The sequence below is a fragment of the Danio rerio genome, chromosome 23, assembly GCF_052040795.2.
Source record: "Danio rerio strain M-AB ecotype USA chromosome 23, GRCz13ab, whole genome shotgun sequence".
NCBI classification, from domain to species: Eukaryota; Metazoa; Chordata; class Actinopteri; order Cypriniformes; family Danionidae; genus Danio; species Danio rerio.
In genome coordinates, this window is record NC_141043.1 from 6502131 (window position 1) to 6526161 (window position 24031).

Sequence of the window (24031 nt, forward strand, 5' to 3'; positions counted from 1 at the left end):
GCAGTTTGGCAATAAGCGTGTTACTCGGACCTTTCTTAACTTCACATCTCCTCTGATATTAGGTTTAATATTTAACACCATAATGACCTGGGAATGGGAAGTTATTTACAGTAGTTTAATAATCAAGAACAGGTTGTTAAACTACTATTGTTAAATTTCCACATCTTACATTTTCAGCAGGAAGTTTGTTGGTTCGAGTCTCGGCTGAGTCAGTTGGCGTTTCTGTGTGGAGTTTGCATGTTCTCCCTGCATTCGCATGGGTTTCCTCTGGGTGCTCCGGTTTCCCCCACAGTCCAAAGACATGCGGTACAGGTGAATTGGGTAGGCTAAATTGTCTGTAGTGTATGAGTGTGAATGAGTGTGTGTGGAGGGGCATCCGCTGTGTAAAAACGTGCTGGATAAGTTGGCGGTTCATTCCGCTGTGACGACCTAAGATTAATAAAGGGACTAAGCCGAAAAGAAAATGAATGAATGAATGAATGAATGAATGAATGAATTTATGAGGTTGTTTAAGGGTGCTTTCACACCTGTGAATCGATTCAGTTGTTCCGAAATAGAGATAACAATTGTTACATTGTTGCTCTTTGCTCTTGGAGCGGTTCGCTTTCACACTGCAAAGTTTCTAATCGGACCAAAAGAGCTAAAACAAGTCACATGCGAGTAAACTCACCTCACATTAGTCAGACTGTCAGGGTTTATTTTGCAGCGTCCCGCTAAGCTGTCAGGAGAGGTGGTGGTTTGGTGGTGATTGACAGGGTAAGCGCGCGCGACGTGTCTGAGGAGAGACGGATGAGAAGGGGTGGAGGGAGAAGGGAGGGAGGGGTGAGAAGGGTGCGCGACGATGCCTATTTGAGGACCGGAGGAAGACGCGAGATTACCGGGAGATCATCACTCGTTTGCGGGCATCCGGAGACTCGCGAAACTTCCCGCCCTACTCATAATTCTCTCTTCATATAGCCGTAAGCCTATTACATATCTATAAAACACTGTGATATAACCGCGCTCGGATCGGATCGCTTTCTCACTGCAATCGATCCGCTCCAGGGTTCGTTTCAATCGAGCCGAGACCACCTCACTCAGGGTGCTTTCACACCTACACTTTTGTTTCGGAACGTGTCTCGTTTGCCCAGTTAGCGCGGTTCGTTGGGCATATGTGAACAGGGCAATCGCGCTCTGTTCCGCGCCAAAGTAATCGCTCCGAGATCGCTTGAATGAGGTGGTCTCGGCTCGATTGAAACGAACCCTGGAGCGGTTCGATTGTAGTGAGAAAGCGATCCGATCAGAGCGCGGTTATATCACAGTGTTTTATGGATATGTAATAGGCATATACGGCTATATGAAGAGAGAATTATGAGTGGGGTGGGAAGTTTCGCGAGTCTCCGGATGCCCGCAAACGAGTGATGATCTCCCGGTAATCTCGCGTCTCCCTCCAGGTCCTCAAATAGGCATCGTCGCGCACCCTTCTCACCCCTCCCCACCGCGTCTCTCCTCAGACACGTCGCGCGCGCGCACCCTGTCAATCACCACCAAACCACCACCTCTCCTGACAGCTGAGCGGGAGGCTGCAAAATAAACCCTGACACTCTGACCAATGTGAGGAGAGTTTACTCGCACGTGACTTGTTTTAGCTCTTTTGGTCCGATTAGAAACTTTGCAGTGTGAAAGCGAACCGCTCCAAGAGCAAAGAGCAACAATGTAACAATTGTAATCTCTGTTTCGGAACAACTGAATCGATTCACAGGTGTGAAAGCACCCTCAAGCGATCTCGGAGCGATTACTTTGGCGGGGAACAGAGCGCGATTGCCCTGTTCACATATGCCAATCGAACCGCGCTAACTAGGCAAACGAGATACGTTCCGAAACAAAAGTGTAGGTGTGAAAGCACCCTAAGAAGCTTAAAGTTCCCACCCCATTCATTATAGAAGTAGAATCCTTTCAAACTCATTGTGTCTTTCACATAAGAAATCTGAAACAGTGTGAGGATAACAGTGCCAAATGTAATTTGTTTGAGTGAACGTATCCGTTAAAGTGTTACTTCAACCCAAAACACAGATTCTGTCATCATTTACTCATGCACATGTCATTTTAAACCCCTTTCAGACTTTCTCTATTCAATAAAAAATGAAGGATGTTTTGAAAAACATTGGAAAGCAAATAACATTAGAGCCCACTGACCTCATTGCTTGAAAAAAAAAACACAGAAAGAAAGTGATACAGTCTTAGCAGCAAAGGTTTAGCAGAGGAAAAACGGATGAAATGTCAGTGTTTGGATGAACTGCCTTCAAAACACAATTATTGTAAAATATCAGTGGAATAAAGTGTGAATTCCCTCATATTTTACAATAAAAATCTATATTTTACAAAACAAACAACTTATGTTATTTTTTTTATGTTTCCTAATTTGTTTTTAATTTGTTGTCATAATTGTTGCAGCGATTAGATTTACCTGCTGCCTTGTTTAGCTGATTAGTGCAATCGGACAATTCTATGTAGACATTTAGCAGACTTTTTTTTTTTTCAAAGTTACTTACAATTGAAGAGGCGTTTAGAGATTTAGAAGAGGCAGAACATACAAAAAGTGCTAATTATACAAGAGAACCATTAGCACTCAAAATAATAAGTGCTTTCGTAAGCAGGGGGAAATGCAATTCAGAGAAGAGTGTTTCTACAGGTGGTTTGTCAAAACCACTCACCTGTGTGAGGCATACTTTATAAATGCACATATATTATTTGCTTTATTTGGTCTTTAATAGAGATATGGAGCCCTATCATAAACCCGGCGCACTGCGGCGCAAGGTGTGACGCAATTGTTGTTTGCTAGTTTCAGCTCTGCTCAAGAGTCGTTTTCACATTTTGCACCACACTGTTTAAATAGCAAATGCATTTGCGCTAATATGTGCGGCCATAGGCGTTCTGGTCGTAAAAACGGAGGCGTTAAGGCTAGCATGCTAGCATGTTGCTGTTTTGAGGAACTATAATAGACTGCACAATAGACCAGATCAAACCGGGTGTAAAGTCCAGTGCAGAGCTCGATAGTTGTGCGCCTTGCTTAAACATTGCTTAATACACCCAGGATGTACAGCAATACTCAAACTATATATTTACAAATGAAAAAGAATTAAAGGATTAAATTTTACAAAACATATTATTTTCTAGCCTACATAAATTTAAACCACCGTCACCATGCCTTCTTCCTCTCGAGGGGCTTTTTTAGTTTATACAAGACAATTTGCTTTTGCATAATGTTATTATTATTAGCAGTATTATTTGTTATATGCATATTTCTATTTGTTTTATCAAAAACTAGCTAAGATTTGTCCACCTGTTGGGGCACAGCATGTTTATAGGATATTAGGATTTTTTTAAACACACTTCATTATTATTGTTCATTTATTAGTCAGCTGGAAATTAGGACTGAATTTATAAATAGTTTTGAAACAAATCTTTGCGCTTAATAAATGCAATTAATTATGTATTTGCTAATGGATGTCTGTGCGTGCAACACATTTCCCTATCCACGAGAGTGAAAGTGAAAGTAAAGAATGAGGAGGCTCATTCTCGTGCTACAGATGTTCAACTGTTTTCTCTCTAGTAAAGAGTTTAATTTTTTCACTTACAAAGTCCGCCATGAATAGCAAATGCACTATGGCGTGACACAACTGACTCCAAAAAGGAATGGGAGATGAGACTCTGATTGATTTATTCTCAAAACACACCTATAACTCATTGAGAGAATAAGTTCAACCCTATTAGACTATGCGTAACGGCGCAAAGCAGATTTTTCCATTTCTAATATAACAAAAGCAGATTCGAACACCCCCTTAATGTTTTTGCACCCTGCGCTTTAGACTTTGCGTCTGGATCATCAAAATAGTGTCTATTGAGTGATTATAAGAAAGCGTTTGGTGCAAATATGCAAAGACTGGTGCAAGTGTCAGCTAACATGTCAGAAAGATGAAAGAGTGTGCTTTCTACAGGTGGTTTGTCAAGCCCACTCACCTGTGTGACGCACACTCAGAATTGCATAATGTTTTGAGGTTGTCAAGTAGTGCATTTTGTTTGTATGTTGTGTATGTTTATGTGGTTGTTTTGCTTTAAATTTTACTTATATGACCTCCTGGTTGGATTATGAATGAACAGTGACTTTTTAGACTTTCTGTCATGTGTTTTCTACAGCCACACAATGCCAAATACATATACAGTGCTTATTACAATATCTCAGCAGTATACACTCTTTAAAATTAAGGTACAAGAGCTGTCAGTGGGGTACCTTTTCAAGAGGTACACATTTGTAACTAAAGTCTCTTTATTAATGCATTAAGGGTACATAAAGTACTACACTGTAAACAAATTGCAGTTCAAAATCGGTCAGATTCTACAGTAAAATAATATTTTTTTTTACTAAAACAGCAATATTTTGTTAAAAACAGTGCATTCTGAATAACATTTTTGTTTTCGAGAAACTAACCAACAGCAGAAAACTCTCTGATAATTCCAGCTGTACATGTATGTGTGCTGCTGTGAAATTGAAGACATTTGGGTTAAACAGAACTTTTCTAATTAACTAAAATAAGATATCATTGTAAGTATGCTTCTAAGCTTATATAGCACATTACTTTATAAACTTATACAGCAGTTGGTCAAATTTAGGCAGTCGCTTTCAGTGAACAAAATGAGTTCACTTGACTATTGTGTATCAATGAAGTCCATGTATTTTTTCAGCAACAAACTGTAAAATGACAGTACATTGCTGGCAACTGCACCTGCCAGTATTTTACTGTTAATTTACAGAACAACAGCAAGATGCTGTTAATTTAACAGTAACTTGCTGGCAACCATGCTGCCAGTAACTTACTGTTTTTTACAGGTCAATTTTTAACAGTGTAGTAAAAAGTACAAATGCGTACCTCCTGAAATTTTTAGGTACTAATATATACCTTAAGGTACCAATATGGACCCTTTAAGTACAAATGTGCACCTTCTGAAATGAGACCACCCCAGTGACAGCTTTTATTTCTGAGAGTGTACATTCACCAGTACACCATAGGGTTAATTTACCCATGGACATTTTTTTAAATCTATATTTTTTTAATCCAAGACTTCAAGTAATTGGCTTTTACTAAAAATAACCCGCTGTTCAAAACAGTTTAGATAAAACTTCACTGGGCTGAATTTATAAGCTCAGGCATGTCAAATGTACCTATAGAATTACTTTTCTTTTTATGCCATAATTTTAGAACTGTGTGCTTTAATGTTCGACAATGCCTTTCAGAAACTGAGATAACAATAATAAATAATCACTAAATGCTATGAGTGATGGTGAGTCTGATTTTGGGTTGATACCTTTGGTTGTATCGTCAACAAGATAAACAATGACTAAAAAAAATTATTTCATGACTTTAGACATAACTTTGCCAAAATAATGCATAATTTTTTTAGACATATCAAAATGGTAGCGATGTACATGTGAAAATTTGACTTTCTGTTGGTTAAAGTGTTAAATACTTTGTTTTATATTTGGAATAAAGTTTTACCTTATGATTTGACTTGAAAGAAATGTTCTCAGCATTAATCTGCTGTCTGTGGACGTGTCAAACTATTGATCAAAGACTACAGATTTGGCCTAGGATCAGAGAAAAATGTCTTAGACTACCAAATCATGGCCAAAATCATAGAGTGTGCACCCTGCTTAAGAAACACACCCATAAACAATGACAAATCCATGATGATGGTTTTGTACCAGACCCAAAATCTGCTCACAGCGGCCCTGGCTCCAGCTGCCCACTTACATTTTCCAGCGGTGTCGTATGTGTCATAAAATGACATTTGACTGAAAAGGCGAACGGTCAGAGTCTCTGAGTCTCACAACGAAGATCAGTTTTCTTCTATCTTCAGCATTTGAGCCAAATTAAATCAGGCAGATTTATGGCACTGAAGAAGACAGGATGAAGCTAACATTAATAAAGGCAGAGGTCTTCGTAGAACTAATTCTGTGTTAAAACAAGTTAACTCTGAGTTGATTTAGCCTCAAAGTTTTCAGTTTCATTAAGCTTTCTTTAAAAAAAATAATAAATAAATAAATAAATGTAAAAAAAAAAAATAATATATATATATATATATATATATATATATATATATATATATATATATATATATATATATATATATATATATATATATATATTTCTTTGTGCTTGGAACATGTTTAATTTGAAGTGTACTTCAGTTTTGGGGTGTGGACTATCAGACATGCTAGAGAGCACTCTATGTATCACAACTGACACTGAACTGAACCATGTCTCCCATCGAGCCCTGAAGTAACACAACAGTTTCAGGCAGGTCACGTCTTGACAACACACAGGTGAAGCTCATCATGACTGATTAAATGGACTATATACACACTACTCACACACACACACACACACACATACACACACATCTTGGCTGAGTCTTGCTACTGTAGCATGCCTTATGAACACATTCCTTGTATAGTCTAGCTGTGTTTTTGACCCTTGTTTGTCTCACTGTTTATGTTTGTTTCACCACCTGCTTTGACCATTTGTCTGTTATATCAACCACTCTCTAGATTATCTACATGTTATCGCTTATCCCTCTTTAAACCTTGCCTGCCTGACGATTCTAATAAATGCTGCGTTTGCATCCAACCCCTGTTGTCACCTCCACTCATTGCACATTCATCTCGTGACTAGGTTGTTTTACTTCCCAACAATCGGTACAACAATTTTGATTTTGATTGGGCAATCCAATGTTAATACTATGCTGTTATACCATATCTTATCAGACTCTCAAAAACAGATACAAATATATGTCCTTTTATGTCCACACACACAATTTTATATAACCTGTTAATGTCTCTGTGGCATGCTCAATATTATGAAACATTCCCCAGTCCGTGCAACCAAACCACCCTTTTGGTATTTCAAAACTTTCAGCAGACCAAACACACAGTCTGTGGATTTTTAAGAGTTTTATATATGAGATTTAAGTGAATCCACTAATATCGCAGTTCAACAATGAAGGTTTATAAGAAAAGCACAACGTTCATCCAGCTGGTTGTTATCACTGAATAAAGCCCAACAGGCTAATCTGCACTCCGAAATAAACTCGAGCACTGTTTGGGAATTGTGGAGCTGCGTTTAGTTGGATTTGCTATGTGGTGTTTGGGCTTTCCGCAGTAACATTTACTTTACACTGAACTCAACTAAGCTGAACTTCATCTAAGTTAAGTTGCTTTGATACAATCTACATTGTACAAATGCTATAGAAATAAACATTGGTATATAAGACAGACAGTCTTTAATATGCAAAAACAATCTTCCTGGATGTACCTTATCCCACTTATTATATCTCTATTGCCATAAAACATAAAATGATATACAAAATATTGTTCTGGCCTGTTAATAGTGTATTAATTCTTTAATTAAAACCAAAGCTGACATCAATGAAAACAGCTAAATGGAGTTGTTTGCTCATACACTAACCTGCGCATTTAGTGGCAAACTGAGATTTTTGTCCAGGAAAGATACTATACCTCAAGCTTCAGTGTTTGGTAAGTGAACATTTGGATGGGAATTGTGGGTTGTGCGATCGGTAAGTGAAAAGTGGGGGGATTGGCCTTGCGCAGATTGTAATTTATGTTCACAGAGGGCGGTTGGTACTTATTTTCATTAATATTGGGAATGTCCTGCACTTCATTCTTTTTGGTCTCCACTGGCTCATGATATCTCATTTTTGTTAGGGAAAGATGTAGAACTGACTCCATATGCTTTTTCCAAAATGATTTTTCTAACATGCCTTCACAACTGCTAAGAAAATGTTGGTCTGCCACTGGATGAGTAGACGTCAATGGGGCCTATCTTTTCCAGGCATGAAACTTTCAACAGCGCGCATACATGGAGCTCAGTCAAAAACTGTTAAGTCCTGGATTATAGCTTTTGATATTGTCAAATCTTTTGTTTCTACCTTTTAATGTACAGCTTTTCTGTTTATATGTACTTTCTGTATCTCATGATGTAATAGTTATGTATTTGTATTTGTTTAACTTTTACTCTTTATTTGGTTTGACATTATTCTTTTTTTACAGCAATCTTTTAACTTCTGCTATAATAGAATAAGTCTAACTTGGTGGGGTTGGGGATTTGGGTAGGCCAGATTCACGATTGAGCGTCAGGCCAATGCCCCACCCCTATTCAGCCACAAATTGGCATCAAACCCAGATAGCATATGAATGTGGGCCACGTTATGCGGCACTGGTGGTATTCCTTCGGCCCAGACAAAATAAATGTGAGCCTGAAGTGGCCCACCTGTACAATGGCAAAGGGGGGGCAAAGATTCTAATTCATACATGGGCCATTTAAGTCAAAGATTTGGCACTCATGGCAAAATGAAATCTAAATGTGAGCCCATGTGGAAAATGATCAATTTAGCCCAAATGACAGAGGACAAATGTGGGCCACAGTTGGCAAAATAGTGGCATAGTCATTTAAGGGTAATCTGGGTCTAAACCTAAAGTGGCTCACATGTGTAGGTGCAAATGTGGCCCAGTTATCTTAAGACATATGTGGGCCACTTTTGGCAAATATTTGCCACTGTAAGCTCTGGCTATTGCGGCTGTAAGCCTAATGTGGCCCACAGAAAATATGGCAAATGTGGCCTAAGTTTTTTAAAACATATGTGGGTCACTTTTGGCAAAAATTCGGAAGAGTAAACTCTGGCTAATGCAGCCGTTAGCCTATAGCAGCCCAGAGAAGATATGGCAAATGTGACCCAGTTATCTTAAAATTTGTTTGCCACTTTTTGGCGAATATTCGGCACAGTAAGCTATGGCTAATGTGGATTTGAGCCTATAGTGGCCCAGAGAAGATATGGCAAAGGTGGCCCAGTTATCCTAAAACAAATGTGGGCCGCTTTTGGCAAATATTTGGCACAGTTAGCTCTGGCTAATGTGGCTGTGAGCTTAAAGCGGCCCAGAGGAGATAAGGCAAATATGGCCCAGTTATCTTAAAACATATGTGGACCACATAGACTAAAGTCACCATCATGGAAAAAATGTGTTGCTTTAGTTGGGCTCATAGCCCTGAACCTCTTAATATAAATTTTTATTTGGGCTGCTGTAACTTTTAAGAGCTTTGCCTGAAAAGTTTGTTCATTACAGCAAACAATATGAAGTGAGGCACAACCTGTGATGAAATAATATAATTCACTGATGTTTACCAATGTTTAATCCATTATTAGAAGTAATACAGTAGGTCAGATCTGGGCCTGAATAAAAGCAAACTGTGGCCCAGAATAGGGTCAGTTCTGGTTTATTTGGTTGAATTCTGGCTAATACGTGGTATTGCTTTGGCTTATTTGTGGCCCAGAGCTGACAAACAGGATCGGACGGCCCTAGAGCCATCATTCCAATCAGTATGTGGTCCAGATGTAAGTGTCTGATGTGGGCCAGATCTGGGCCAGAACAAAAGCAAACTGTTGCCCAGAATAGGGTAAGTTCTGGTTCATTTGGTTGAATTCTGGCTGATATGTGATATTGCCATGGCTTAATTGCGGCCCAGATCTAGCAAACAGGGGCATGCCGCCCAAGTGCCATCATTCCATGTGGTATGTGGGCCAGATGTAAGTGTCTGATGTGGGCTGGATTTGAGCCACATGAACTTTGCTAGCTGGGAACAGTCAAAAACAGAGGCAAACACGCATATAAAGATGTAAACAATCACTGAGAGTCAAAATTTGAAGTGCTTATGAGCGTGTGTTATTCAGCGGTTGTTATCTCAGAATGACACACCTTGGAATTTCACAACCGACACAAAGCTGTGTCGTACACCAGGATGGAAACTTATTGCAGGACACCCCAAAACAAAATGAACAGTCCTTAGAATATCACAACACAATGTCACTTTAAATCAGTGTACAGTTGTAAAGACACACACAGTTTGTGGTATTCCCTGTCATTAATGTCTGTAGCGCAAATAATGCAGAACAAATGATGTGCTGATGTTTAATGCTAAGGTTCAAATCCTTTTCAAGGACTTGGTTTCTGGCTAATATTGCCAGAGCACTCAAAGCCATCTGCGGAGGTGAAGCCAAGCCATATCGAGCACCTCATCACATCAGCCACAATGCCTTTCCTTTTCCAGGACCTGGATGGAGTAAGCCGGTAGAAACAGGCCTTGGGAGACTTGTTTAAGAGAGTGGATTTCAGTCAGGAAGCCAAGGTTTCAATAGCTGCATCTGCGTTTCGGGTTAAGCAGAATTGACCTATTCTTCTTTTTATGACTTTCCAAATGGAACATTCATATCCGCGAGTGCTCGGGTTCAGCGCCTGCCCTCTGCTTGTCCTTTTGAATTTGGACACAAAATAATCTCTGAGAGCCGCATCCCAACAGCGAGATCAGTGAGATGAAAACAAAGGAGCACTGGAATAGATCCTCTGACTGGTTGGACTTGTTTCAGGTTGGATTCCCATCAGCGGTTTGTCATGTTTAATAAAGCTGAATACTCAGTATTGCAATGCATTCTTACAGCTCACGTCTGAACGAGTTAAGAGATTTAATAAGGTCTTAGATTCAAATTAGGTAGCAAATATGTGTTGGCAAGTCTACTACTGTGCAAATGTTTGGAATCAGTAAGGTTTTTTAAATACTGTACATATATATATATATATATATATATATATATATATATATATATATATATATATATATATATATATATATATATATATATATTGCTGCTTGTTCAAACTACCTCTTTAAAATGAGCTCAACCAACACTACTCTTAAGTTATTTTGGGGACAACCTAATTGTTTTATTTCCAGTCCACTTAAATCTGTAAATTCTAATAAGTTAACTGTACGTTTCAGGAAAGCAGATTCGTCTGGTATTTCAACACCATGCAGAAAAGGGTGGTGTAGCATGCTATTGCTAGCAAAAACAACACGTCACGGCTCCATGTAGCTTCAGAAAAGCAACACAGCACTTACAATGTAAAACTGAGGAGATGTGTATGTTAAAACACAGCAGGGACATTAGGGCAATGTGGAAAATATGAAAGCAGACACACGCGAGGATGGAAATGCTTCTAGCAGAGTAAACTTCATTGCTCTCTCTGCTAGGGTCAAAAAGAGGTCAGTTTCCCCATAAACACACACACATCAGCACTCAAACACACTGTGTTCCATCTATCCCTAGAAGAGACACAATAATAACATAATAAATACACATATAGATGTGCACAATGACGACAGAATATCATGCAATTAAACAGAGTTAGCTCTTATAGTCACACACATGTATTGCTGACGCTGGAGCTGCTCTGTCAGATCATTTAGCTCTTTTATGAGAAGAGCCAGAGTTTTGGCTATGCACAGCATCCCTGATTTGCAGTTTTCTGGGTCATTTCCAAAATCTCAGTGGACAGATCATAATACTCCATCTCATGCCTTTTTCTTAGGCAAAACCTAATCTTTTTATAAAAACTAAATGAGATGTTCATAAAAAGTGTCCCATGTCTTACTATGGACCAAAGATCGTATCGTGTAAAATGAGACGTTTAACTGCCATGTATTATTTTTACAGTTAAATTATGACTTTACGTGACATTTGAGATTCAAGTTCAACTTGAAGTTAATATGTGACTTTTTTGTACTTTCCATTTGACGACACAAGATTTCATAGTAAATTGAAGTCATAGAGTACAGTAAAAGTAACAGTATATAATCTAATATACTATAATTTAATGGTTATGCTGAAAGTATGTTTAAAGATATTTTTTAGAAGTGTAATATAATATAATAAAATATAATATAATATAATATAATTAATATAATTAATAAAATATAATATAATATAATATAATATAATATAATAATAATATAATATAATATAATATAATATAATATAATATAATATAATATAATATAATTAATATAATATAATATAACATAACATAACATAACATAACATAACATAATATAATATAATAATAATATAATATAATATAATATAATATAATATAATTATAATATAATATAATATAATATAATATAATATAATATAATATAATATAATATAATTAATATAATATAATATAATATAATATAATATAATATAATATAATATAATATAATAAAATATAATATAATATAATATAATATAATATAATATAATATAATATAATATAATATAATATAATAAAATATAATATAATATAATATAATATAATATAATATAATATAATATAATATAATATATTTCTATATACAGTAGCTTGTTGTAAGAATGTAAAGATTTAAATAACATACATAATCAAATTTTACAATATTATAATGTAATTGTTTTGTTTATTGTATACCTAAATGCACAATGGGCTCTGATTAACCAACCTGGGGTGTGTAAATGAATAGGGCATAGGGGGGATAAGTGGAAATAGAACACAACCCGGAACTATGTTTTAGTGGAAACGGCAAATCACTAAACTATAGTTGTAACGATGGAACTTGCGACCCTAGTTGGCTAACGATGGTTTTGGGAAAATGCCCCCCTGCCCAGTGTATTGTATCTGATTCATTCACTGTTAAGGGCACGTTGAACCTGGCGGTAGGGCTTATGTAAATTTTATGTAGCAAACCCAAGAAGAATCTCATTGTGGTCCCTAACAGCTTTGTTAAAGGCCTTAAAATAAAAATAATTCAACACTGGAGCTACCAGAATTTTATAACTACTAGAACAATAATGGTCATTACTGACCATACTCATATAAAGCATCATATTGTCATGTCATATTTACATTCAAAACGTATATTCAGATATTAAAATTAAGCTTTGAATGTCTGCCATCATATTAAATAAAGTCATCTCCCTTAAAATACAATCTTTTTGATAATACAGTCTATAATTGCTTTTGACAACAGAAAGTTATGTTGTATTAGCAGGAAGTTGCTAGGCAACAGAGGCAAGCATATTTGAAGTCATATGGAAAAGTATAGCAGACACCTAAAATTCATGCAGCCATTTTGGCCGCTACAGTAGTTCTACGTAGAAATAACTTACAACTCGTGTGTTCTGTAATTTTAATAGAATAACAATGTTAGAATGAAATATACACATATTTAGTAAAGTCAGGGAGTTGTAGATATCGTCACCTTGGAATTATAAGGTTCTATCTGCGTTCTGAATGATTTTGAGATATTGAGCTTTAAAGTTTTTTGCATTTCAAAGCAAACAGCATGTGTGTGACATTTGTTTTTTAAATAAAAAGTCTTGAAATGTTAACAACTTATAAAAAACATCCCATAATGTAAATCAGGGATTCCCAAACTTTTTTATTCCGCGACCTACCTAGGCAAGTAATTCAATCTCAAGACCCACCATAAAATTTTAATAACGAAAAATGGGTAAAAAAAAATGTATTGATTCAAAGTAGTCAAAATATATGGTGTGTGGCTTTTTGGATTTTGCGATTTGATATGCACAAAATTAGGCTCGAAGTGCTTTTTGTGAGATGCTGACTGTAACTGTGATAATTTTTTGTTGAAAAAGATACTCTTCTTTTTTTAGAAGAGAATAAGATCAACCTTTGATCAAGCCCCTTGATTAGGATCAAGCCCTGTCGCATCGCAGTAAATTCCACTGCTAGTGTATAGTCATGAGAAACTAAATAGGTTTTTGATCGACTACTACAAGCTGGGAAAACGTCAGATAAATATGCCAATGCAATTAACGCTATTGCTGAATAGATCTAATATTTACACATTTGCTTGAGGAAAGACTGATGGGGGTAGTTACATTACTATTACTATTTTCCATAACATCTATGCCCTTCCATAACATCAGCTGGCGTTAAAACAAACAAATAGCACTATAGCTATTTATTGATTAGCAATCTGTCAACGTTGGCATGTAAAAAATGATAGAATGATAGAAAACATAGCAAACATTAGAAAATATTGACAATAAAATAAAAGGTTTAGCCTATTAAAATCAAAGGCCTATACAGAAATAAATAAAGCTATCAAATCTATTGATGAAATCTGATTAAAGATACTATAGTTATTTAGTGGAGAGCAACAAATGAATCTCTCATTGTGTTTTGTTTGATAACAGAGGTGTTAATGTAAGAATGCACAGATCTATAATGAAGCATTCAACTACTTTTGTAACTGTTTGTGCTCATTTAAGAGAAAATTAGTAGTGTTTAAAATAAAACACGCAGGACAGAGCAAAAAAACAAAACGAAAAAAGGAAGCACTTTTCCGACGGTCCCTTACTGAGAGCTCCGCTCAGCACGAGTTCAACCAGCTAACCGGCAGATTGCAAGGGCTCAAACAGAGCAGTGCTCGTAATGTCGAGCGAAAAAAAAAGAAAAAGACAGCCGTGAAACAACCATCAATCGTACTGGTTTTGATTCACCGCAATGTAAATACAGCTGCAGCTATGTGACGTTGCGCAACCCACCTTTGTTCACTTTGCGACCTACTAGTTTGAAAACCCCTGATGTAAATAAGTTGTCATTTAATAAGAATGTGTCAATAACTCAATTTTGACAAAAAATGTCAGGTAGAACCTTATAATTCTAAGGTGATGATATGTTTAGCTTACTTCAACAAAGTTATTAAATTGCAAAATATAAAAATGGTCGAAATGACTGCCTCAGTAGGTCTAATGTTAAGAGAAAACATCTTCCTTTGAACTGAACGTTAACCATTGCAACTTTACACACTAAACTCAAAGCTCTGTCATAAAAACCTGGCTGGTGCACAGGCTGATGGGTCATATCTACTCTGAAAAAAACTGTTTAAACCAGCCTAGGCTGATAGGCTGGTTTTATCTGATCAACCAGCCTGGTTTCAGAGGGGTTTTAGCCATTTCCAACCTAATTTCAACCATTTCCAGCCTGGTCTTAGCTAATCCGGCTGGGAGATGACCAGCTAAAACCAGCTTTACCAGTTTAAACTGGTTTTAGCTGGTCATTCCCCAGCCTATCTATCTCAGCATCCTAATCACAGGTGATTTGGATGCTGTCACCTCAGTAGCCAATTAGCTCGCTCTTCAACATTTAAAGTCCGCATGAACCAAAAGATACTGAGATGTTAATTTCAGTTTGTTAATGTACTCACAACTGAAACTAAATACTGAGCAGGAGCAGGGCTTTCTTTTTGTGCACCATTACCTCATAGCAAACTAATGGTAAGAAGGGTGTGGTTAAGAATATTGTGACTCAAATCGTCAAAAACTGACCACCACTCCATATGTGGGAGCAAATGGTCTGATTTGATTGAAGATTACCAAAACAAACCATATATTCTGTGGATTTCCTTGCACAACTTACATTATTTGTGCAAGATGCAGCGCATTTCAAGATTAGCCATCTGAAAACATCACACAACACGATAAAAACTAATTACAGTACATAGAGCCATAGTTCATTGTGAAGCTACGCAAAGAGCTGTTCTTATCGCAGAATGATTATCTTTGAGTATTTAATGTTCGGTTCTTGAATATGATTTTAGTGTAGCTTATCAGTGAACTACAACTCTGTGTAGTAACTGCTGCTCCACATGAAAGCATGTGTCGGAGGTTTACTAGAACTGACAAAATGCACATGAAAATTGCTTCAGTCAACCTCCCAGTCCTATAAGGGACACCTTAAAGATTTAACTAAAACCCCATCAAATAGTTTGATGTCAGCACACACTTTGACATCTTCCATCAATCTTGCGATGAAGGCAGCAGCTGCTACATATAACTTATATAAATAGATGCACTAAACATACACACATACATCTACATTTAGCAGCTCATCATGTGTAAACATCCCTCAACAGCGAGCAGTAATATGATTACAGCTCAGCATGCATTATCATGCTGAAGCAGACATCGGACAGCTCCATTCTGACGACTATCAGTGTTAATTATGAGTGACCGATATAGAGCGCAGCTGCACAGAAGGCTCTCCTGTTTCACAGCGACTTCCCCAGAGTGAATCAACACCGAGAATCAGAGGACAAGACAGCTGACCCAACCAGAGAGGGATTCACTGTACCTTTCCAAACATAAGCTCACTGCCGCATATAGGTGTTTGCCCTTGCTTTTTTCTCTCTCTTTACCTTTTTTGGTGCCTTTTGCCGCCTCACTGCTTAGTCTCGTTTATAGTTTGTAGATCTAAAAATCGATCACACTTTAATTTAATGTGCAATTCACGCTATTAACAAATCATTAACTTAGTTTTTTTTAGGTAAACTACTAATTAGCTGCTTGTTATAATAGTTAATGGTTACTCAGGTAGTAGTTGGGTTTAGGTATTGGGTAGGATTAGGGATGTAGAATAAGATCATACATTAAAAGTGCTAAGAAACAGTTAAAGGCCACCTATTTTAACCCGTTTTCAACATTTAAGATACGTCTTTTGTGTGTGCAGAATGTGTCTGTAAAGTTTCAGCTCAAAATACTTATTAGATTATTTATTTTATCTTTCAGAATATTAGAGTTTTCAGTACTGAGCACATTGTAGCTGTTTTTGTTGCCTGTGCCTTTAATGCAAATGAGCTATAGTTCTGCCTGCCCACCATTCCGGAGAGTGGCCTAATCTCCGCCTCGGGGACAGACATGAAGGAAGCAGGTCTCACATAATGTTTGTGAGAAATACTACAGTAAGAACTTTCCCAATGACTATTTGATGTGGAGTTAAGTCAAGCCTTTCTGCAACGATGAGTCACACACAGCGGACACACACACACACACCGCATGCACGTTTAACTTTGCACTGTTGTTGCACGACAAATATTCCAGAATAGACGTTAATATTCACTGCTAGAAAAATATACTTTTCAAGCTGTTTGGACAGACATATGTGTAGGTCACATATGGGGTGATATTGGGGTGATATAAACACACCCAGTCCTTTTTTTTTTTATTTAACAGCAAAAAAGGTGGACCAATTGGAGCTTGACGTAGGAGTGCAGTCCCCCACCCACCAATATTGATGATTGACAGGTGCGCATCACCATATCCTCAGTTTGTTGTTTCACATCCACCATTTTCAGCGTGTGAGTCAAAGCGATGTCACCAAAGGAACACCCTTGCTCTATTTTTAGATGTACGGCTCATTGGGCTCAACACAAGATCAACATTCACCACATGATTGCTCTCATCGGCGCCATTGTTTTTAGTAACAATAAGTGGGTTTGTAAACGTGTATTTTTCATTGCGTCTTTCTAAAAATTCAGCCGTTTGCATTTCTCACGGTCACAGAAGCTCCCTGTCATCTTAATTAGGTGCAGCTGGAACTAGGTGCCTCACATGCGCGTCCCTCTATTGTAAATAACAAACTTGCCTTAAGCAGGTCGCACACTAGTAGCGCCCCTCTGCGAAGCGCAGCACCATGCATTTTAGAATTCTAAACATAGGTTTCTATCAGGGTACACACACCAGCGCCTCAAGTCGGTGGCTGTCCTCGGCACCCAGCCACGACCCAGGACACTGTTCATACTTTTGCCGCACCACAGAGCGCCATCTGAATAGTTTCATTTTAAATAACATGCAAATGTGTGCATCTGGTGTGCCATGTCGCGGCTCTGAGCGGCACATCCGGTGCCTCAGTTGAAGTTAATTCAGTGTGCTTGGTTATTAGTCTCGGTGTACAAGCAAGGAACTTTAAACTAGCACACAGTTGGCTGTACAACTACACAAAGACACAAATGATTTTGAACTCTCTGCTTGGTCTGTGTCCGAGTCGTACATGCACGGCTGAATGCTGGTCCTCTTGCTTCTCTTTGTCTGCCTGTCTGTTGCCAAACACAAAGCGGGGGAGCTCTTCGCTCTGCCCCCATGTTAAGTTGGGCAAGAAGTTAAAACTAATTTTGATGTGAAGCAACACACCTCTAAAACAGCGAGCCGTGTACACGCCCCCAAAATGACACTTTTTAACACATTATAAGACGAAAATCTGAATAGTGTTTTGAACTGAACTTAAACTGCCACACTCAGAAGAACCATAATATCCGCTTGTTATGTGTGATGTCATGCGGAGCGGCTTCCGGGTCCAAGTGCTCTATTCAACTGAATAAACAAATTAAGTTTAAAAATGTTCAACTTAATGTGTTTGTTTAAATTCAGCCCAAATAAATTGATTACAACCACTTAACGTAAAAAATAAATTGAGTAAATCCAACGAAACATCTTTGAATAACTTTTTCAGAGTGCTTTTAAATACAAATAAGTCAAACTGAAGTGTGTTTTTCTTAACATAGACTAAATAGTCTGCCAATGGTGTGAGTAAAATAAACCTGTTTAAGTTTAAAAATAAGGCTATTTTACCTACCCCACTGGCAGATCATTCAACTTAATTTGGAATTATTTCTTTTTAAAACAAAACAACCCTTTTGCTTGTGTAAATAGTGCTTTTTAAAGATGTTTTTAGATATTTGGAGTAAAAATAAGACAAAAACTCTGTTTAAAAAAACATTTTGCATTGCTTTCAGTGCTTTATCTTTATTAATCTCTTTGATTTTATGTGATGAATTAAGATTACCGTGCTGAAGGCTCAGAGAGATTGGAAAGGAGTGGGAAGCAAGGCTGCAAACGTGTAGTTTTGCCCTACATGGTATGGAATGTCAGGATATCGTTCAGGGCACCTCTCTAATTCACTTCTCTAAACTCAGCTCTGCCAGACAGGTCTTTTCTATCTGTACACATGAACAGAGATGACAGAAAGAAGAATGTAACGTGTAATGGCATTTAAAGAAAATTGCAAATTGAAGCACAAAAGTTGACTTTATAGCAGGGTTTTTCAACAAGGTCAAAGTTTTGATACTGTATATACAGTACAGTATATTACAGAATTGAGCAGCAGTGCCATCTAGTAGTGAGAAAACGGAATAACTTCAGTATACGCAGCCACTTTATTAGGTTAACCTGTTCATCTGCTTATTTAGGCCCTGTCTACAACTGGTCACTTCATGAGTTTTCACTAATCAGAGAGCTTTCTGAGTTGAGAAAATGGTTCTATTTACATTTTACCACACAAAATAAATGGAATTCAGACGTACTACATCTGCTTTTTTGTCATGGTCAAGTGACCCACCGTCAGTTGCATCGCTTCACTCCCATTCATGAATTCTCTCATGCGGCACCAATGCATAGTGCAGCATGAATGGGATGCGCACTTCAGAATCTCGCCGGAAGTAGTAAGTCATCTCGCATACTGATTTTCGAATTCTATGAATTCGGACATACTACTCGGCTTGCATACTGATTTTAGCATACTGTATAGCACTGGTTCTCAAACTGTGGTTCGAGTACCACCAGTGGTACGCAGGCTTCCTTCTAGTGGTACGTGGGGATATCAATTGTACTTGCTACATATATTTCAAAATTGATTTATGTATGAATGTGACATATAATATTATTTATTATATGAAATATAGCCTATATTTCTGAGGTCCAGGCAACATTTCCAGGCGTTGATGAATTGGCTACTATATGTTAATAGTTTACATTGAACTACAGCACTTTTCTTTTTACTTTTTAAGAACATCAGCCTACCATTTTTAACTTTCAAAAGCACATTTGAATTTAAATGTTGGCGTTTTTAGTTTTTTGTTTGTTTCTTTTCTTACATATAGGCACAGTACAGTGTTTACATTCAGATTATTTATAATGTTTAAAGTGGCTGGCAATAATAAATACTCTTAATAATAGAAATTAATCTGCCACATTTAGAACTGCAGCGCTGTAGCTGCTTTACTGGGCTTACTACGCTACTGTATTTCAACACTGCTCATTATGGTGGTACTTGGAGAGACAATTTTTTTCTGAGGAGGTACTTGATGAAAAAAGTTTGAGAACCCCTGCTGTATAGTATGGAACCATAGATATATACATTAGATGTCGCCTGGCCTATTGTTGTCTATTGGACGGAATGCGTCAATAGTGCCGCCATCTTGCTACAGGGTAGCGCTCCTTTGAAATGAATGCGGGACCAAGGTACAGTGGAGGACTGTGGCCATCCAAAGCCAGAGATATACACATATACACATATATCTGTGATCGGGAGTTTTCCTGGATGTTAGTATGTAATTTTTTTTTTCTAATTACGAAAATTATAATTTTACATCACTTCTACATTGATGGATCAGTGACCGCACGGGCATTCCTGACAAAAAGCTTGTGTTTGTGTGTACAGAAATGTACTATTCACCCTCCCAAATTTGATCTAATCATGTCCTGAAACACAGCTTCTCTCCTGCTTTCACTTCTCATACTGACGGAGGGAGCAATTCATTTGTAAATGATTCCCCCGAACGACTCTTTCACTAGCCGACATCAATACCAGTTTCTGACAGCGCAGCATCTCGTTGTCAAATTTCTTTTGCATTGTTTGCTGATTTTATTCAACAAGACTAGCATAAGCCGAGTGTTTAGTGCGAGTTGGAGCTGCTTTGGTGAATGCAGTAAGTGACTGTTATCATCAATAACGTTACCTGATTAGCACAAAAGTTCAGAACATACAAAAACAGAAAAAAATTTAATATTACCTATGAAATGTTCTGCCTTTGTGCTTTGTTTTCTTTGTTTGCTCGTTACTACACCCGTAGACAGCATTAAAAGTCCCGCATCTTCACGTAATAACACTGTCTTGACTAGTGCGGTTGAATGACATTTGTCCTGGGAGCACTGTACCAATGTGGCGGCGCTATTGACGCATGCTCAGGGTCCCTATGCGATATCTAGTGTATATATCTATGGTATGGAACTATGCGGTTTCGGATTCAGCCATGATCTCTAATAGGGTCCTTCAACAAATTAACGTTTTCCTTTGAATTGCCTTATTTAAAATCAGCATATAATGCAACACCACAGGACATGGTTTTCAGTGAAAAAATGTATCAAGTTCCTATGTTTTTAGAAATATTGGGATTGGAAACGGTGGCCTTTTACAAAAACCGCCACCTGCATAATTAGGCTTGAGGTATTTATTGATGATTTTACAGTTATCTTTTTCATTTATTAGAGCTGCAATTTATTGAACTACGTCATTGTATAACGACGGTTTGTTTTGTAGACAATCAAAAAATATGTATTGCTTTAGGGGGGTAATAATATTGACCTCATAATGTTGTTAGTTTTTTTAATAAAATGCTTTTTTTCTAGCCGAAATAAAACAATCAAGATTTTCTTCAGAAGAAAAAATATTATAGGAAATACTGTGAACAATTCCTTGCACTTAAACATTCATTCATTCATTTATTTTATTTTCTGCGTAGTCCCTTTATTAATTTTGGGTCGCCACAGCATAATGAACCGCCTACTTATCCAGCATGTGTTTTATGCAGCAGATGCCCTTCCAGCTGCAACTCATCACTGGGAAATACCCATTGACACTCATTTACACACATACACTACGGACAATTTTAGCTTATCCAATTCACCTATACCTGTCTTTGAACTTGTGGGGTAAACCGTAGCACCCAGAGGAAACCCACACGAACACAGGGAGAACATGCAAACTTCACACAGAAGCGCCAACTGACCCAGCCAAGGCTCGAACCAGCGACCTTCTTGCTGTGCTGCCCTACCGAACAGAACCATAACACTCAGAGGAAACGGCCCATTAGTGCAGACACCCAATCAACATAGTCCACTGCAGCCCAGAAGCCCTGAGCTCAAGCGATCAGCTGCCTCAGCCTACCAGTAGCTGTAATCCCAGTGGATTACAGGCACGCGCCACTAAGCCCAGCTGTTTAACCATTTATTCCATTTTAAATATTGACAATACTAATTATATTCATTTTTGTTTTGTGTGACAGTGAAAATCCAAAATCATGTCAACAACCCATACGCATATGCCATATGCCTGAGACTCAAACACTTTTGCTAATGTTACCTCAGTGAGTAGGCCAGGCAGGTCGCTGTCTTCAATGAGTTTCTGTGCCAGAGATGCACCAGAGCAACCATAAAGAATGTTGTCATTTTCATCCATCCATTCAGACTCTGAACAGACAAAGACACAATATATTACTATGATGATGATGATGATGATGATGATGTTTATAAAATATTACAACTCAGATAAGGAGGTGTTTATAGGACCTTTTAAGCTGCTGTGATTCTTCAGACTGGGAGTGAATCCACAAGCTCCTTTTACTGAAGACATGCAAAAGGAAGACCTTTCAGGATTGGGTCCAGATCTTCTTTTCCAGTTTCCTTGCTTGGAGAATGAATCAGTTAATACTTAAATCAATATCATGCAACCAAAATTAACACATTTCATTTATCCTCCTTAGTCCCCGCCCATTGACCTGTGTCATCTGTAGTAATTATTGTGTTTTCATAATTTTTCCTTGCATTTTTTTAGCTACTCTGTCAAGTCCTGTTGTACTGTTCAGATGACGTCCTGGGCTTTCTAGTGATATGTCAATTGATTGGCTGGCATGCTAGGAACCACTTTTAACACTGCATTTAAAATGGCCGACATACAAAAAAGCACATTTTATGGGAAGGAGAGAGCTATGTAAAATTGAGCTTTTTAAATGTTTTTACTATTATTATTACATTTATATTATATTGTTTATATATTGTTTATGCATGTTGTAGGGGGCAGAACTGAAGCAGAGACGATTCTTTATAAGATAGTTGAGGTAGACTCTGATTTAGAGTCTGACAATCAGACAATTAGAGAATTAGAGACAATTAGACAATGACAATCAGTTTTAAATCGCTTTTATGTTAAATTTGATTTGGATTAACATCACATCACATCACATCTTTTTTTTATTTTTTTTTTTTAGTTAGTTAGGCTCTTTCAGACTAAACTGTTTCAGGAATTTCAATACAAAAGGAAAAATGGCTTTTGTTTTGTTTTTGTTACACTAATATTGGACTAATATCCCTTTACAGCCATATCCTGTACAGTTTTGTTGTCTGAATGGCGGTCATTTTGAACTAAAATGGTCCTGTGGTCCACTACAGTGGACATGCTGTAAAATTAAAAATAAAAACAAAATGTAAAAACTCTAAATTGTAGTTTTTTTAACCCAAAGGATGTAGGAATTCACAAATAAAATAAAATAAAATAAATTATTTGGGTCTCAGGGCCTTTCAAACTTATTTTTGGACAATAGACCTTTTCACACTTCCGGGTTTCTCAATAGTCGTCATAGTTGGGAAAACTTAGAGCACAGTGAATGGGAGAGTACAACAAATAATCTGTTTTACAATTTTTTTTGTTCGAATACTAAAAGAAAAACTCAAAGATGGTGAGACTGATGACGGCAGCCAGAAGGGAGAATAATGTCAAATTTGCTGTCCTGTCCCATACACTGTATTAGAAACCCCTTACACAAGCACTAATTAATTTTTTTGTCATTTGAAGCAAAGATGATATACTACATACATAAATATATATAAATGTTCATACATTTAAAAAAAAAACAAAAGAAAAAAAATATATATATAATTTGAAGAATTTAAGATTAGTTTAGTTTGACTTTATTAATCCCCGGAGGGAAATTCACATGTCACAGCAGAGCTCTCCATACTAAAAATAGATAAATAAGTTACATACATATAAAAACAATAATAAGATTACATTCATACTGCACACCTTGGTTCCAAAAACAACGAGTAAACACTTGTACATATCCAATATCTAATTCAAGTTCAGCACAATTCATCTGGTATGACTTTAGTTATACAATCTGATCACTGTTGGTAAAAAAGACTTCCTGTATCTTTCTCTGTAGCACCGGGGTTGAATTAATCTTGTACTAAAAGAGCTTGCACACGCTTGGACTGTATCATAAAGGGGATGACTATCGTGGTTCATTATGCTAACAAATTTGTCCAGCATTCGATCCTGTGCAATCTCTTCTATGGTAGGTAGTGCACACCCCACAACAGAACCTGCCCTTTTTATGAGCTTATTTAATTTGTTTTTCTCCTTCTCCAACAGTCCCCCTCCCCAGCAGGTTACAGCATACAGAATCACAGAAGACACCACAGCGTCATAAAA

At 37.3% G+C, this 24031-nt stretch overlaps 1 protein-coding gene across 6 annotated transcripts in view; it reads right to left on the reverse strand.

The window, feature by feature from the left end:
* ppp1r12b (protein phosphatase 1, regulatory subunit 12B) overlaps positions 1 to 24031 on the reverse strand; it is an 81954-nt gene that overhangs the window by 45773 nt on the left and 12150 nt on the right. For 3 of the 6 annotated variants that reach the window (XM_087306545.1, XM_087306546.1, XM_087306544.1), the window contains 2 exons: positions 22111 to 22228; positions 21905 to 22011 (listed from right to left, as the gene is read on the reverse strand). In XM_087306545.1, coding sequence (XP_087162671.1) covers positions 21905 to 22011; positions 22111 to 22228 — 225 coding nt within the window. The remainder of the gene's footprint in view (positions 1 to 21904; positions 22012 to 22110; positions 22229 to 24031) is intronic. The other 3 variants (XM_087306548.1, XM_087306547.1, XM_087306550.1) reach the window with 1 other exon arrangement.